Source organism: Artibeus jamaicensis, unplaced genomic scaffold (genome assembly GCF_021234435.1).
Source record: "Artibeus jamaicensis isolate MK-2021 breed Jamaican fruit bat unplaced genomic scaffold, CSHL_Jam_final contig_685, whole genome shotgun sequence".
Taxonomy (NCBI): domain Eukaryota; kingdom Metazoa; phylum Chordata; class Mammalia; order Chiroptera; family Phyllostomidae; genus Artibeus; species Artibeus jamaicensis.
In genome coordinates, this window is record NW_026521924.1 from 24,139,316 (window position 1) to 24,156,656 (window position 17,341).

General features: G+C 51.1%; 1 protein-coding gene across 10 annotated transcripts in view; it reads right to left on the minus strand.

Moving 5' to 3' along the window:
- Positions 1–16,388, minus strand: part of PTPRT (protein tyrosine phosphatase receptor type T) — a 925,330-nt gene extending 908,942 nt beyond the window's left edge. For all 10 annotated transcript variants that reach the window (XM_053671225.1, XM_053671224.1, XM_053671220.1 and 7 more), the window contains exon 1: positions 16,154–16,388. In XM_053671225.1, coding sequence (XP_053527200.1) covers positions 16,154–16,241 — 88 coding nt within the window. In that variant the 5' untranslated portion in view covers positions 16,242–16,388. The remainder of the gene's footprint in view (positions 1–16,153) is intronic.
- Between the last annotated feature and the right edge of the window lie 953 nt (positions 16,389–17,341).

Sequence of the window (17,341 nt, forward strand, 5' to 3'; positions counted from 1 at the left end):
CTAGTCTCTTGGACTTCAATGCCTATTCTCTTTCCGATTTGTTGAGTGACCCAAGATAAAACATTGCTGTATTTCAAGGCAAGCTATTTTTAATGATACAACCAATCTTTGCCAATTCAGTGGATTCTTCTGAATCTTGCCCAACTTTGAAACTGAAATGATACCAGTCTGGAAGTGAGCACCAGCCTGAATGGAACCTGGATTTGGCCTGTGAATAGCTGTCACTTCGGGTACGTCCCACAACTTCACGAGACTGCATTTCTTTACAGTGACCCAATTTCACGGAGACTGGACTTCGATTAAACGGGATAATATGAGACACGCTGCCCGTGCCGTGGTCCCCGATGCGCGCACACGGCGCTTCCAGTGTTCTTTCCCTTAATTCATCAATTATTATTTTCCTTTAAAGATGGAATTGCAGGTTGAGATTTCAGATTGACAGGTCTATGATAAACCAGCCATTATTGTATAAGAGAACACAGAATCCTCAAATCAGGACGAAAACTGCGACAGTGACTGCGGCAATCCCTTCATCTTCGTTCGTTCTTCAACACCGACAGAGCGCTGTGCGTAGGAACAGTGCTGAGCAGCGAAATCTGCAGTGAACAGACCAAGTCCTGGCCGCCTCGGTGCTTAAATTCTAGCAGAAAAGAGTCAGAAAATGAACACATAAATAAATTTAGCTCTGGCTAGTGGGGGGGCCTGCAAACCAAAAGGTCGCCTGTTCAAGTCCCTTCCTGGTCAGGGGAAATGCCTATGTTGCCGCCCAGGTCTCGGGTTGGGGGCATGGGAGGGGCAGGCGGTCGATGTATCTCTCGCCCATTGATGTTTCGCTCCCTCTCTTCTCCCTTCCCCTCTTTCTAAACATAAATAAATAAAATATATTTTTTTAAAGGAAAATCTTTTTTTTTTAAGATTTTATTTATTTATCTTTAGAGGGGAAGGGAAGGAGAGAGGGAGAGAAACATCAATGTATGGTTGCCTTTCATGCATCCCCTGCTGGGAACTGGTCTGCAACCCAGGCATGTGCCCTGACTGGGAATTGAACCACGATTGTTTGGTTTGCAGGCCCGTGCTCAATCCACTGAGCTACACCAGCCAGGGCAATAAATAAAATATTTTTAAAAATAAATGTAAAAACTGTTAAAGAGACTCAAGTGCTATGAATAAGCAAAGCAAAGAAGCTCCTTCTCATTTGCCTCAGATTGAAACTAACCTCCAAGCCAGAGCATGAACTTGATTGGCCAAAGGCCTCACATGATGTTAATGGTGTATCTCTGCTCCTCAGACCAGTGGTTCTCAAATTTTCCTATGGATAAGAAGCACCTAGAGGGCTGGTCAGAGCACCAATGCTGGGCCCCGCCCCACAAGTTTATGACTCAGTAGGTCTGTGGTCTGTGGTGGGTCACACAATTTTGCAATTAGAAAAAAACTCCCAGGAGGGGCTGGTGCCCTGGTCTAGGCACCACATTGTGAGACCAACCGCCATGGAGAAATATCGCCACACTGGAAAGCAGTGAGACACAGGCAGTGGGGGATAAATACCCCAACCCCTCTCCTCCTGCCTTACCATCTCCTGCCAGTGATCCCCATCTGCTAGACACAGTTACAAACCAGAAAGCAAAGGAGTCATGCCTCCTGGAACTCAGAGCAGTGCAGAGAAGGGCTCCATGAACATAACCCCTCCCCGCACCCCTCTGCAAAGCAGAGCATGCGAATGGCCTTTCACTGTCCCTCATCACTGGCTGTCTCGGCACCCGGGTGAGCTCCCTTAAACTCAGCCCCACCCCGTGAACAGTCCCTTGTCCAAATTTCTTGACACGTTGGAGCCGAATCCTGTTTCTATCAGGATCTAGAGAGAGGCACTGCCAGACCCCAGACAGCTCCTCTAGGGGTGGTATTTTCAGAAATTGACAAAAGCTAGTCTATTTCTTCCAACAGTGACATCTATAAAATGCAAATCAAATATCAGATCAGCTTTTTTCTGCTACATGAATATGAATTATAGACGAGGCTTGCAGGAGCCTGCCCAGCACATGCAATCGGACGACTCTGAGAGAGCTGTGTGGGCATGAGCGTGACCAATCCATCCTCGTCCGCCTGGGACAGTCCTGGTTTCGGCACTGACAGTCCCACGTGCTGGACATACCAGGACAACTGGTCTCCCCAGCCACGGACGCTTTGCCCCACTGAGCTCGGGCAACCCTGCTCCAGCTAGAGCACCACCATCGAGACCGGCGAGCATTTACCAATGAGCACTTTCCCTGGGCCTGGCCCCACGCTGAGCATTCCACGTACAAAACTTCATTGATTTCTCACAACCACCCTACAAGCAAATCGTTCTTATTGGCCTCATTTCACAGATGATAAAATTGAGACTCAGAGGACTCAAACAACATGACCAAGGTCATGCAGCTTGTAAATAGCACAGCACTGGCTTGAACCCCCACAGCCTGGGATCAGACTTTTAATCACCATGGTTTCCTTCGTGACACAGCAGATGGGTCCACCTGCCCCTGACCTGATTCCACAAGAAAAACAGCCAAGAACCGTGACCAAAGGTCACAGTAGGAACCAAGCCCAGAAACTGCAGTTGGAAGAGCAGAAATCGACACGACACATTCTTTATTGTAGGTGCCCAGTGAAAAAGTCGATGGCAGGCGTTTTGGCGCCTTTGGAAAATTAGAGATAAAAATTACACGAGCCCCTGTATTGCAGAATCAAAGATTCTTACAGCAAAATCTGTGACGATCAACACCTGAGGCATCCCCCCAAATTCAAGGGCAGTCCTACCTGACTTGCCCATCGGCTTAGACTTCAGCCTCTCCTTTGTAAAGTAGGAATGACAATCACCTCTCTTCAATAGACAGGATGGCTACCCTGTGGGTTAAATGAACTCAGTTAACTGTGTCCAACCCAAAAGTGGTTTCCTGAAATGTTTTGTTTGCTGCAGATCCAGAGGTCTGAGGACCGTGGTCTGAGATGAAGCCTTCACCCCATCTGAGTTCCTGGAAGAGGTGGCCCCTTCAGCTACTGGGCCCCCAAGTGGAACCAGCAGCAGCCACATCTAGGGGCTCACTTTTGTTCCAGGACAAGTGAAGGTCCGCCCCTCGGAACTATCCTCTTATAAGACCGGGACAGTGAAGAGTTAGTTGGAAGGGAAATGGGACATTTTCTCGGGAAGATAGCCCCTCTCTCCCACACCTCTTATGGCCATAGTCTTCTGACATTCAACATCATGTGCTGGTTATGAACCTGGACTCTGAAATGAGACAAACACAAGTGTGACAGTGGCCAAGACCTTGCACCACCATGAAACCAATTCTCTCATCTGATATATGAAATTGTCATGCCTATTTCATGGGACTATTATGAGAATTAACCAGAGTCTCATAACTCCCCCAAAGGAATTCTCATTAAAAATTCTGAAAGAAGGCTTTCCACCCAGGAATTTTAAATAGGATCTGAATTGTTCCCCTGAGCGTGAATTTAGCACAGCACTTGACACAGCGTGAACCACAGACACAGGAGAAAACAGTGGCTAAGGAAACACATCCCAGCCTCAAATCACTCAAGTTCAAGTACTGGCTCTAGCTGTGTGACCTTGAGCTTGCTACTTAACCACTCTGTGCCCTATCTTTCATGATAATTATACCCATATAACAGGACTCTTACAAAGACTCCTTAAGCCTCTGAAAAATGTCTGCCTCACTAGAAGCATCTCAAGTGCACAACAACATCAGGGTTTGCTATTTGGTAGTCACTTCCTTTTCTGTGTTTATTCCCCTGGAGTCTGGTTGGAATTCTTCACGCTCTGCAGACATGCCCAGGTGCACCTGTGATTTTTCATAACTTTCCAATCTGGTTCCCTATTATTATTCCCCTCTCATCCATCACTTTAGCAAATGACTTGTCATCTCCTTGTACTGTCTGCTTTCCATTCCAACACCAGCCCAACGCTCCTCTCCACTGGGTCCTCTTCTGGGTTAAGAAACCTTCATCCCAAGAGAGAGCGGAAGTCCTGCTGCTGTGTTCTAACACGGACGGCTGACCTGGGGCTACCGTGGGACAGGAAAACCCTGGAAACAGACTCTGTTTGTCTCATCTCCAAGACCTGGGATTTCACAACTTACTACTTTTGAACAAACCAACCACAGATGGCATCCAATAACAAAACTGATGAATCAGGAGAGGGCAGATTTTTCATATATTAAATTTCTATCAAACATCTCAAATGTTTTGATTTTCAGGGCAGGGAAAATCAAATCTTAAAGTCAGAGATTACAATATAACTCCAGCCCTGAAGAAGCACAGGAAGTCATTGCACAGGAGGTGGGAAAACTTTGCTAAGGTTCCAAGTATCTCTAAACACTGCAAAGGTGGCATGACATTATCCCCCTGTGCCAAATGTGCCCTCCTGGGGCCTCGAGAACACTCAGGGTCAAAGGCTGTCCTATGGAGGAACCTCTGCAATTTTTCCACAGAGGGCCCAGGAGCAGGGACTGTGGGGAGGGGGTGGACAGTGGCTAGTAATGCCCCTCCACCAGGACCCCAATCACCCAGGCTCAAATACCTCCCTGCACCTGAGACGCGATTTTCTCCCTCTCACCAGATGCAGATGTCTTGGAAGTCCCCACAGAAATCATTCCAGCATTTGAAAGAAGGTTTTCCACATAGAAAATAAGACCTAATTTGTTTCACAAGAATGATGGATGAAAACAGTACATATGTTTAAAATCTCGATCATTTGCACATGACTAGCAAATATTGGGTTGGCCAAAAAATCCATTTCGTTTTTTCCATACAATAAAAGACACATTTTTCATATAATGCTTGAAATAATAAAACATAACACGCCAAAAGTGTTGCATATTTTCTTCCACCTTCAATATTAAAATGGGTACACAAAAAGTCACCAATTTTGATAAGTCTTTTTAATGCATGCTGCTATGACAGCTGTCACAATACAATCTAACAAAACTGTTTCGAATGAAGTTAAAGACAACTAAGCACTACTAGAGCCATCATACGGAAAGAAATGTAGCAGACTGTTCGACCAACCCAATATTAAACTCCAAGAGTTTTCCTTTTTTAAGGAAGTAACTTTAATGCAGATATATTACAAAGAGAAATGTAATTAACACCTATGTTCTTCTCTATTAAGCATTATTAACTGATTTTAACAAATTTTCTTAGCACGTTCCTCTTTTCAAATGAAATAGAATATTACAACTATAGCAAAATTGCCCTTTATCTGCCATCCCAGCCCCATTTCTGCCCGCACCGCTGCTGAGGAGGGCAGCCTCCCACTCCGCTTTTCGTATGAACAGAAACACACCTGGTCTGACCATTAATACATGTTTGACTGTTATATCCATAAAATGGACTCTCTTCTTTCTTCCTACAGAAGACAGTCTAGCAGATGACATGTTAGGTCCGTGAACCAGAAGAGCCTAATATTTGTAAATATCCCTTAACAGGTGCCACCTCCAACTGGTAGCATAAGCTCTTCCAAAACGCTGATAGGCAAGGGCAGCGGCAGAGCAAGAAGCCCACCTCTGGGCTCAAGCGGGACCCTGCTGGTGCCAAAGATGTCACTGCAAACTGTGCGCGCCATTAGGGAACCAGGAGCCAAAGAGGTCAGGCCAAGACCTACCCCATCCGCTGCCTCTCTATGGGGTCACCTCACTCCCAGGACACCCCAAATCTTCAGCTAAGCACATGGGGAATTTCTGAACATTTGAGAGCACGTGCAGGGTCTGTGCCACATGTCCTGTCAGCCACATGAAACTATGCCACCGGTGCCGTAAGTGGGACGGGTACACAGAGCTCCCCAGCACGGCCCAATTTCAGTCAGGGACCGAATGCCAAAGTAGGGGACAATGAGTAAGACGTACCTGAACCAGGAGAATTCTGGCGGGAGGGGCAGAGTGGAGCAGGGTCTGTCCGCTGGCCCGCTCCCTCCAGCCATTTGGACCTAACACACAATGCAGGTGGCTGAGCGAAGGGCCATGAGCCCACAGCCTGGCTCCTGGAATCTTCTGTATGAAGCTTGACCCCAAATCTGCGGATCACAAAGGGAAGGCCCCATCGCAGACGTGTGAAAAGGTGGAACCCTGGAGCTCCAAGGGGAACAGGTGGTCAGCAACTTCCCAGGGAGGAGCGCCAGCTGCTGAGGTCTGGAGGTGAGAGCGGACGGGAATGGAAGTGAGAAAAGCTTTGTGCTTACGGAGCCAGCTCTCGGGAAAGACCAGTGACCACGTGCTTCGGTCAACAGGTGAATGGAAGTGCAGGCTACCTGTCCTCTCTGTACAGGAAGAGGCAGAGGTAACAGAGGTAGGGAAGCTCTGGCTTGATTCCCCATCACTTAGAAAGTGACCAACCAGGACAGTGGTCCCAAATGAAGCAAGACATGTTGTTTTAAAATACGTGTACATCTCTTACAGACAATGGTGACCTTGGAACTCTGGGATTTGTTCAGATCAATGGACTCCTCCACCAAAAATGGTGTTCAGAGGGTCGAGTCCCAGAAATCACGTTCTACCTGGAGCCCCCGCCCTATGTGCAAAAAAAAATGTTTAAGATTTCACGGACATGGAAAATTTGCATTGATTAGTGTATAAAAAAACGTTTTCTGAACTTCTGGTTCTAGCACTGATGGTGTGGTTCTTGAGTTCCACTCAGGTGTTTGCATGTTAGAACTAAGTGTTGCAGTAGGTGGAAACTTAAGTTTCGTCTTTTTCCAGAAGGTTCCACAGCTCCTCCATAAACTGAATTTGAATGGCCTCAAGACAGTGCGACCCAACCACTCGAGGGCTGCCTTTCCTTGTTCCAGACGGTTTTTAGAGGAAGATGACCACCCTGAACTGCGGCCAGCTGAGATACAGAGAAGAGGCTGGCCATGCTCCCAGCTTCTGAAAATAGCTGATCGGGACTCCCACCCCCCAACCCCTATCCCTACCTGCACTCCCCACCCCACTCCCAGTTTGAAATACGTTAGAATCTTGGCTTAAAGTCCTGGTTTCTGAAGTTTCTGAGCCGAAAACCATTCGCCCCACCCTAGTACATGCACATCCTAACAAAGGTCAAGGGACAGTAAATGGATAATACTCAGCAAGGATTTGCTGAATAAAAGGGGAAAATCACACACAGTAAAAACACCCGGGGCTCAGGATGTGGAAGTAGGAGAAGTGGACAGGGACATGGCTTTGAATTCACACAGGTACCTCGGGGTGGGATGGGGTCCTTGACACAGTCCTGCACAGGCTGCTCCGCGGACTCCATGCACCCACCCAAGGCAGCCCTGCCCCGCGCATGGGGAGACAACGCCCCTACCTCCCTCACACCCAGAGGGGTGCCTGGCTCCCAACTTCAAACAACCTGACTCAACAGGACTGAGACGACCATCAGTATATGAGAAAGTGCTCAAAAACCCAACCCCTGAAAGTGAGGGCCAAACACTTCCCCAGGGCAGAGAGAGGGCCCACTCAAGGTGTCCTGGCTCGTCCTTCCCCAAGGGCACCTTGTGGAAATGACTTCAAAAGAACCTGGGGTTAGAGCCCCCATAAATTGGTGACCCTCCAGCCTAACTGTAGATAATTCAGAGACAAGCACAACGGGACCCCTGGAACTACAACCACCAGCCCCGCCCTTGAGCACAGGCCCCCCCCAGGAACTCCAAGGTCCGCCTGCCCACCTGGATTCACTACAAGACCTCGGGGGCCCGAGCCTGAAGGGACACTGCGGTGAGTTTCATCTGTAATGACCGGACTATTGTCACAGCAGTGCCACTGTGAGTGTGGGCCGGACACGGTGTGGTCCCTGTACCCATCTGTACATTTACATCCAAACTTCTCACACTGTCATTCTCAAATCCTCCACGTGAGTTTTACATGACAAAACCCTCTGGAAATGTGTCCAAGAGCTCTAAAACAAGTACTAATTTTTAGAACTGGGAAGTCCAAATGGACTAAAAATATGAAATTCCAGCTACATTATCCTGTAGCCTTAATGTGTTTGGTGGTTTTTATCAGTTGGTTTTTGTGAAATCTGCATACTGGCATGAGGGATGTAGAGTCTTACAAAGACATCATAGCACTTCAACTTCGAGGGTGAAGTTTGAGGAGTTTTCTGATGGATCTTTCTGGTAACTCGTTTTTACTTTCTGACATTCCTAATTAACTTTTTTAAGATGTGAGCAAAGTGAGTGCTAACATAGTAAATCCTCTTTTCAAAGGCCTTTGAAGAGTAAAAGCGTGACACCAAGTTAACCCTCATGCCCAAAATAATAAAAAGAGTTGAAAGACTTGGACCCACTTTACAGGTGACACTTTTCCCCTGGACCCGAGACTCCTGCACCGGCCTGTTCTTCAGGTCGCTACGGCCAGCTGGCTGCTCCTGGAATGGCTCTCCGTGACCCCCCACCTCCCAGGGTTCCAGCCCTTGGGCGATTTCCTCTCCTTGAGCATGGCCTGGACCTATGACTTCCTCCCAACAAATAAAATACGGCAAACACGATGAGATGTCAGTTCCAAAACTAAGTTACAAAAGCCTGACTGGGGTCTTGCTCACGCTCTCTCCTGCCCTCTCCGTTGCGTTGCTCCCTCTGAAGCCAGCTACTCTGTTGGGAGGGAGGGACCCTCTGGCAAGGAACCCAGGCTGGCTTTGGACCAACAGCTCCTGAGGAACTGAATCTCTCAGGCCAACGACCGAACCCTCCCAACAGCCACCAGAGTGACCCTGGAAGCAGATCCTTCCCTGTTCCCACAGTGACAACTATAGGCCCCGTGGACACCTGATTGCATCCTGTGACTGACCCAGAACCAGGACCCCGCCGTGGCCCCACCCAGATTCCTGACCCAAAGAAATGGTGAGAACAGAAAGCCACTACATTTGGGGGCTGTGGGGCGGGGGGGACAGACTTGTTTGTTACACAGCCAAGGATAACTAACAGAGTTAGTCTCCCTCCCTTACGGGGAGACTAGGATTTGTTTCTCTTCTTTTCAGAAAGTTGGTGCCCAAGACACACAGAAAGACAAGACTCATCTGGACCCAGGCATTTATGAGTCAACCCCAAATTACTTCAAAAAAAAAGAAAGAAATGGTGACATTAGCATCTAAGTTATACTCTAATTTAAGCAGAGTATGACAATGTCAAAAATATTCTTCATTAGAATAAGTTCTGCTCAAATCAATTTTAAAAAGTCAAAGAGACACATGGTCATAAATGCATGCTGTCTAAAAGATCTTCCTTTTTCCGCCTCCGACATCAGCAGCGGCCCCCGTCAGATTCTGTTTTACTCCTGAGTTCAACCAAAACGCCACAATATGGACCTCGGTTTCTGATGTCGCCACAAAAAAAGGGACCAGGGCTCTCAAAAAAATAAATAGGTGACCACAGGTTTGGGAGAGGACACCTAGAGGCGAGGCTGACGAGCCCGTTCTCCAGAAAAATGAGCACACTCTCTAAGACATCTGATAATGAATCCGACTGAACCAACCTGCAACTGTTTGAGCAGCAAAAATAGGCCATAATTACAGTCAATCAAAGCGCATCCAACCCTTCTTCCAAGGCCACTCATTCAAGATGATCAACCATTAAGTGCCCTTTAAAAAGTTCTCCTTGCTGGCATGAGCCCATTAACTCATGCTCCATTCCAAAGAGTCAGATGCAGGATGAAACGCAAGGATGAATAAAAATCGCCCCCATGACATGCGAGGACCCAGAGAAATGGGTCTGTGGTCCTGGGATTGGCTTTGGAACCACTGGAATAAAAGGGGAGTAAAGCAAAGCTGGGGCGACCTGAAAGGAAATGGGCTATCCGGGGCCCTGGGCAGCTGGCCCCGGGAGTGTCAGGGGCAGTGCTGTGCCCTCACCTTGATGACGGTGAGCCTCGACGTGCCCAGCAAGCCCAAGGTTCGCAAACACCTGTTCAAGAACAGGGCATAGGCTACCAGTGTGATGTTCCTCCAGGTGCTGAGGGAAGCCCCACATGAAGGCCGAGAAAACACAGGTACGGAGCCCTTTTCTCACCTCTGGGAGCTGCTCACCCTGTAGGTAAACAAAGGGGCCAGACACGTGTGGCCTCTGCTCCTGAGCAGGGTAGCGCCTCCTCTTCTGTGAAATGCCTACATCCTTGGCTTCATGAGAAAGAAAAAGGATGCTCTATTCTCTCCCCCCCCCACCAATCCCTACCCTACCAAAACACTCCAGGCACGAGGTATTCCCGCCTTCAATTTCCACAGACACCGCCAGATTTAGCGCTCATAAAAAGCCGCTTCAGTACCCACTGCTCAACAATGGACACCTAATTGCTCAGATCATTTTCAACACTTGATAGCCTTAAACTTTTTCATTTTTGCCAAACTGCTGAAGGGAAAGAAATGTTAGTTCATTGATTTAATTCACAGTCCAAGGAGAGCGAGGAAAACAACCAGAAAATAATGCGTTTCAAAGAACTAACGCAACAAACTATTTTGGAAACTGGCAAAGGATAAGTAATAGTAATGCTGTTTACCGGGCGCCTGTTCTGTGCCAGGAACGGAGCTGGACAACCTCCAGCAGTTCTCTCTGGCTCTCCCAGCGCCAAGGCCCTGCCGTGCCCACTTTTACAGCTGCGGAAATATGGGTTCCGAACGGAGAAGTAACTTATTGAGGACACATCACAGGCTGGGAGCCAGGACGGATATAGTTACCACCATCATCATCGCCACCTTCCAGTGTCCAACTCTTTCTATCACTTCGGAATATTTTCTCTATGAATCCCCGCTCCCCTGCCCAGCGCCAGGCGACCACTGATCTGCTCTCTGCCTCGACGGATTGGCCTCCTCTGAATATTTCATGCAACGTGTGGAGTTTTGCACCTGGCTTCTTCTGCTCGGCATAATGCTCCCCGAAGTTCACCCACGTTGTAGCACCTGCCAGGAGTCCGTTTCTTTTTGTTGCTAGTCCCGGTCCACTGGGTGGACTCGCCAGCGGAGGGTCACTTGGATTCGTCTCAGGTTTCCGCTGCCATGAGTAATGCTGCTGCGTGCATTCACACGTGTGTCCCCATGTGGACACATGTTTCCAGTTTCTGTTGGGCTCGCTCCCGGAAGTGGAGTTGCTGGATCCCACGGCACGTGTGTGTTTAACTTTTTAAAGAAACTGCCACCCTGCCTACCAACATGGCGTCACCATCTTTTATTTTCTCCAGCACCAAATAAACACATTAAGCGGCGAGTTCAAGAAGCTGGAAAGACTTTGTATCTCTTCCACTCAGGCACCGGCGGACGTGGGCGTGGACACGCGTGAGTCAGACAGCAGTTGGAGTCCAGTGTGAAACGGAAATAAGTCTGTGACCCTTCGGATCACGTTGCCGTGTCGCTGCTCCGCTGGCCGGATGGCGGGCCCGGTGGCGCTCGGAGGGGCCGTCCTCTGTGCAGACACCGCGGACGGGCCACGTGGAATAACGCCACCATTTGGCATCGAACGGGCCAAACGATCGCCATTGCTCAGTGGCTCCTTCCCCCTTCCCAGCTCTGCCTTTCTCATTTAATTCACACTCCTTCTTATTTCTCACAGTTGACTTCTTGGGATCTGTGACTACCGTCTTCTCTGGGCCCCTCTGTACCTTCTGTACTACCTGAAACTCTTACTAATAGATAGTAAAAAAACAACATGATGCTCATTTTTCCCTTTCCTAGGCAAATGAAAGAGTCCAGCAAGCCCACTCCAAACCTCTGAACCTCACGACCCCGGCGGGTCACCCACGCCCACCCAGACACACCACCTGTGATCGCCACTGTCTCCTCGGCTGCATCTGAACGCCATTATTCCACTTTAAAAGTCCACAGCTGTCTTCCCCTCCAACCCAATCTGACTCCATCTGATAAGATTTCAGAAACACTCTCAATGCCTCTAACGCCTACACAGTGTTGCCTCTGAGCACCGCGTGCGGAGGTGCCTGCGAATGCTCTTGAACCTGTCGGACATGGTCTATTTTCAATAATCTTGTAGCTTTTTCCCCTCTTTTCTGGAACGTCACAGGTCTCTATGTGTGTGCTTATTCTTTGCTTGTTTATCCAGTGCACAAAGTGTCTTTCCCCTGAATGCCTCGGGGCGCCATGCACTTGATTTCCAGGTAAGAGACAGAAACAGGTGAGGGGAGCCCTGAGGTGAGGAAGCCTGGGCGAGGGAGGGCAGCAGTGGCCAGGGAGAGAGGAGGAACCCGCACACTCTTCTGTTGTGATGGACGACTGTGTGTGTGTTTTATCAGCTCGCATTTAGGAAATTTAGGGAGGTAAACATACTTAAAACATGTCCTATCTAAACCCTTGAATGGCCACATGTATTAGTGTCACCGGCTAGAAAATTTCATTTTAAATCTCTTTCTAAAAGTGGTGGCAGGGAATCAACCTCCAACAGGAAGAAAAACTAGACACCCTCACCAGACCCCAACCACCTAACTGGCCATCCCTAACTGAGGGTCAGTGCCAAGGCTGGGAATGCACAAGGCTCCCGGGTACAAAAAAGTCCTGCCACACACCAGTCACTCTCCCTCACTCTGCACACGTCGCCTTCAGTCTGCACAAAACCCAGCGAGGCAGCTACAATTATCCTCTCTTTACAGATGAGAAGCTGGAGCCAGCAAAGCTAGAGAGAGGGGCAGTGGCAGGATTCACACCGAGGACTTCAGACTCCAAAGCTCATCCTTGTTTCTCTAAATCAGGCTTCCTGGCGACTTACAAACTCCCCTGGACCTTCACCACGGTTGCCACGAGACGCTACCCTCTCTTCATCATCATCATCGATAAATATTTATCAAGGGCCCACTGCCTACATGGCTTTGCTCTTGTTTCCACAGCAACACGCTGTCAGAGAGTCATGGGAGTATCCTGTGCTTAAAAGAACGATGCTGTAATGCCCCGTGACGGTGGCTCTGAAAGGTGATGGCTCCTACGACCGAGGACGCCTCTCGGCTGGCAGCTGGGAACCTAAAGGAGCTGCGCTGGGGACAGGGGGGGCAGAAGCCAGGAGAAATCAAGGGGAAGAGACAGCAAATGGGGTTAAAACCAAAAAAGATGGTCTGCTTTCACTAGGAATGTGTTTGCAGCGGTTGCTGAAACGGAACCCAGGCCAGGTTTGCCCATGAATGGTTTCTTGTATTAGGAAGCAAATCAAGTGATCCAGGACAGAAAGTGAAATTTGCCGCTACTGCTAACAGTTCCCCAGAGGCACCTGGCAGTGACCGAGTTAAATGGCTACATTGCTAACAGCTGTGGCCTCAAGTCAGCCCCCTGGAGGACCCATTCTCGCCCTCAAGGTATGGATGCTGTGGGGGGGGGGGGGGGGGGCCTTATCTATTAGACTGTTTCCCTCTCCCCCCACCCCAATGCAGGTTTTGCCACACTCTCACTGGGCTGATTTTTGGTGCTTCTTTTACCATCATTCCTTAGAAAAATCATCCTGACTCATGAGACACATCTTGCAGTGAGGAAGAAGGACCCTGCCTTTTGGTGACAGGCTTACACCGCTGACTTTTGGGCACTGTGACCAACGTGTCAAAGCAAAACATGTCACCCCGACTGCGTCCCGAAGGTAAGCTTGCAAATTCGAAATTGCTCTCCAGACTGGGAATTTTCATATTGAAAAACTATAGAGGGCACACCACTGAATTTTAAAAATGTATTGTTTACCCAAACTTGACAAAAAGTTTTAAAGAAGCTATGTTAAAGGAAATCAATATATTTGTTATATTTATGCTAGATTTGGATTCCACCAATTTCTACCTTTAGGAAAAAAATGTAAGAATATAAGTCCAGTTTTAAAAGTCCACATTTGTGGCAAACCTGCGTCTACAAATGCAGATATTCGTGAAGGAACCTGGGGGGAAAATACCATCTAATTTACATGGTCTAGTTAGCATGCAACCGGAATGAATAGAGATATATACAGAAAGTCCCCATTTTTACAAACGACTGAGGCTTACAGCACACCAGGCCTTCAACACAGCCGAATCCCGCTGGTCTACAGAGCCCTCGGAATCTACTCAGTCACTTGCTAAGTAGATGCCGTAGTAGGTTTGCAAGGGCGCCCAGCTCCGGTGGAACAGGAAAAACACACACCGTGACTTCACGGTCGACTTCCTCCTAAATCGTACTCCAGGATTGCTTTTTCTTTCCCCTGTGTTCCAAAGAGCAAACAAAGAAAAGGTGCTTGCTCTTCACACTTCTCTAATGTTTTAACAAAAGGCTGCTGAATAAACACATTACTCATTTAAAAATTGAAAAGAAGTTCTATTCCTGAGATGAAAGCAGCTCGATTTGCATGTTAACAGTTGTGGGCGAGCGCCACCTGGCGGGAGCATCTGGAAGCTGTCTGCTTTCAGCAGTGCACTCGTCCCCGAACCCAAACGGTTTCACCGCCAGCTACCCAAGAACGGATTGCATGAGACCCGTGACGGAATTTCTTCCTTTTTTTCTTTCTGTTGTTTTTTGCCGCGGGATCGTGAGTACCATCAATGTGGGCCAGGTCGGAAAGGACTTGGAGGATAGGAAAACCTAACTCACCAATCATGCCCGGGTCTCCAGGTCTGTCATAAGCATCCTTCTTCCCTCCCCTCCCTCGCACCCCTAACGCAGACCCAAAACCAGGCAAACCAGAATTGAGCCCCATCTTCAGAACGGTGTCCTGGCTGCCCCTCGTCTCTCCCTCGCTCACCCGATCTTTCAGCGTCACACACCGCAAAGGAAGCACCCGAGGTGTCTAACTTCTCCGCCACGGAAGCAGGCTGTCCCTTCACCTAAGTCCCACATGCAGTTCCCGTTTTTGGTTTGGAGCAAGGGAGACCCCGTGGCATTTCCGACGGAATGTCACCCCAGCGATTCTCAACTTCAGAAGCAGCCTGTTCATAGAGGTAACATTCCCCCAAAGCTCCTTTGCATCTGCCTGTCTGTCTTTCTCTTTTCCTTTCTCCTCCCTCCCTCCCTCCCTCCCTCCCTCCCTCCCTTCCTCTCCCTCTCTCTCCCTCTCTCTCCCTCCCTCCCTCCCTCTCTCTCTCTCTCTCTCTCTCTCTCTCTCAGGGTGATGATATAATGGGCACCGCTGGTAGCCAGCAACCCAAAACCGAGCCTTCACTAAGTCCCACTTGCTTCTCTCAGCCTGTCTCTGTGATTCCAGAGGCCTCCCCTCAAGGTGTCACACCAAAGCCCATTGGTGCTATGAAACTTCAAGGTGATTTTGAACTTGGAATCATACCTCGGCCACTTCCTCCTATCTCTCCTTCCCGCCACTGCTCTTTTGGGGGGCTCAGGACTGGGAGCTGCCTGCGGTGGCATTTGGTGTGTAAGCCCCCCAACTCGTGGGGGTCTCTTGTGCATGCTAACGCACCATCAGGAACACACCAGGGCAAACCAACCACCACCACCCCACTCTGAAAACGGCCTCTGCTCACCTCCTCCCCAGGATCAAACCCAAATGAGTCCCCCAAACTTTTCCGAAGCTCACAGGTCAAAGCCACTCTACGTGGAAGGCCTTTAACAGGGGCGTCCATTTGCTCCGGGTAGAGGGAGGAGGTTTGCTGCCAAACTCGTTAACACAAACACCCACAGGTGCAACTGGCAGTAGCCTAAGGGCCAGCTTTACCGGGCGCAGCCTGTTCGAAGGTGGCCTGGAGCTTCCTGTGTATCCTGGCGGAAAAGAAAAGCCACCGCCCTGGAAGCCTCGGCCTGCGGGCGACCAGTCTACCCCAGGAAAAGCGCGCGCTGCCCGAGACGCTGCCCGGACGAGAACGCTCCACGCCGGGCGTCGCTGCCGCTTCTCATCTCGCCGCCCCAAACACTCGAGTGACAGATTCCGACAAGTGGGAGGTAGCAAGTGGAAATACTGGCAACAACCGCGGAAAGTTACTCCAGCCCCGGGGGTTGGGGGGTGGGGCGGCCGGAGAGTAAAGCGGGGAACTTCGCCAGAGGCAGGCTGACGCGGGACGCGAGGGGCCCTGGCCGCTGCCCCGGGCGCTCCTGGACGCGGCTGCGGGCGTCCGGGCAGGACCTCCGGCTCCGGCCACCGGGACCCGAGCCCCCTGCGTACGCGCACAACTTTCTCCTCCGAGGGTCCCGTGGCGGGTGCCCGGGCGCCCCGGGGAGGAGTGGGGAGCCGGGCGGGCGCACTCACCTGCGGCGCTCTGTGCCCCGGCGCCGGGCAGCGGCGGCAGCTGCAGACGCAGGAGCAGGCTGAGGGCGAGCGCGGCTAGGCTCGCCATCCGGGCGGCGGCGGCGGGCGGCTCAGCCCCTTTCCGCGGGGGCCCGGGCCGGGACTGGGGCGGGCGCAGGGCAGCCCGGCATCGCCGACGCGGCCGCGGGCTGGGAGCGCCCTGGGCGCCCGTCTGGCTCCGTTGGGCTCCCGGAGCTGGCGCCTCTGCGCTCGAAGCCGAGGCGCGGCGCGAACTGAGGCGGGAGGCTGGGCGGGGGCGGGACGTACGGGGCGGGGGGCGGTGTCCCCCGAGTCCTAACGCCGCCGCCGCCGTTGCCCGCCCGGGCGCTCCGCCTCGGCCGCGCACACCCCCTCCCGCGCACGCCCGCGCCTGGCACACGCCCGCGGCTGGCACACTCGGGCTCCCCCGCTCACCCTCAGCGGGGTTGGCCGGCTCAGGGCCTCTCGCAGAGTCACGCGCCTACACACGTCCCCACCCCCGCAGCGACTCGTGCACCCCCATGCCCCGCAGGGTCCCGGCCTCTTCGCCCCGTGCCGCGCCACGCAGCCAAGCATCATCCGCCCGGCTGGGGCGCAGGTACCGGGGGCGGTGGAGGGAAAGAGGGAGCAGCCGTTTGAACTCGGAGTGGGAGACAGGTGAGTGGGGGGTGGGGGGGGACGGGCGGTAGAGGAAAAGGAGGGAGGTGGTCAGGTGAGGGGGGGGCGGGGAGGGGCATCTTCCCTAAACTGGGGCAGGCATCTGCTGGCAGGGTCTCAAGCACTTCCTGAGATGACAATTTTATCCACGAGTCGCCACCCCCCCACACACACACACAGGACACTGCACACACGCACACTCTTTCGGGCTCAGCCTGACCGCTGTCGCCTCATCCCCCTCCTCCCACCCCACCCCCCACCTCATCAGCCGCCTCGGTATTCCTCTAGTTCACCTACATCCTCCCCCTGTCCTCACCCGCACGCTGTGGGGGCAAAGACAGCAGGAACCCTTCCCCCCCCCCCCCATTCCCTTCCTCCGGCGGCAGAACCGTGTAGCTTTTTCCTCTTTCTTCCCGGTCTGAACAAAGACCTGGCTGGGGCTGAAAACCATAGATCAGAGTCAGAGCTGTCCCTTTCGGCCCACAGGCTGAGGATCTCTGCTCCGCTGGGGTC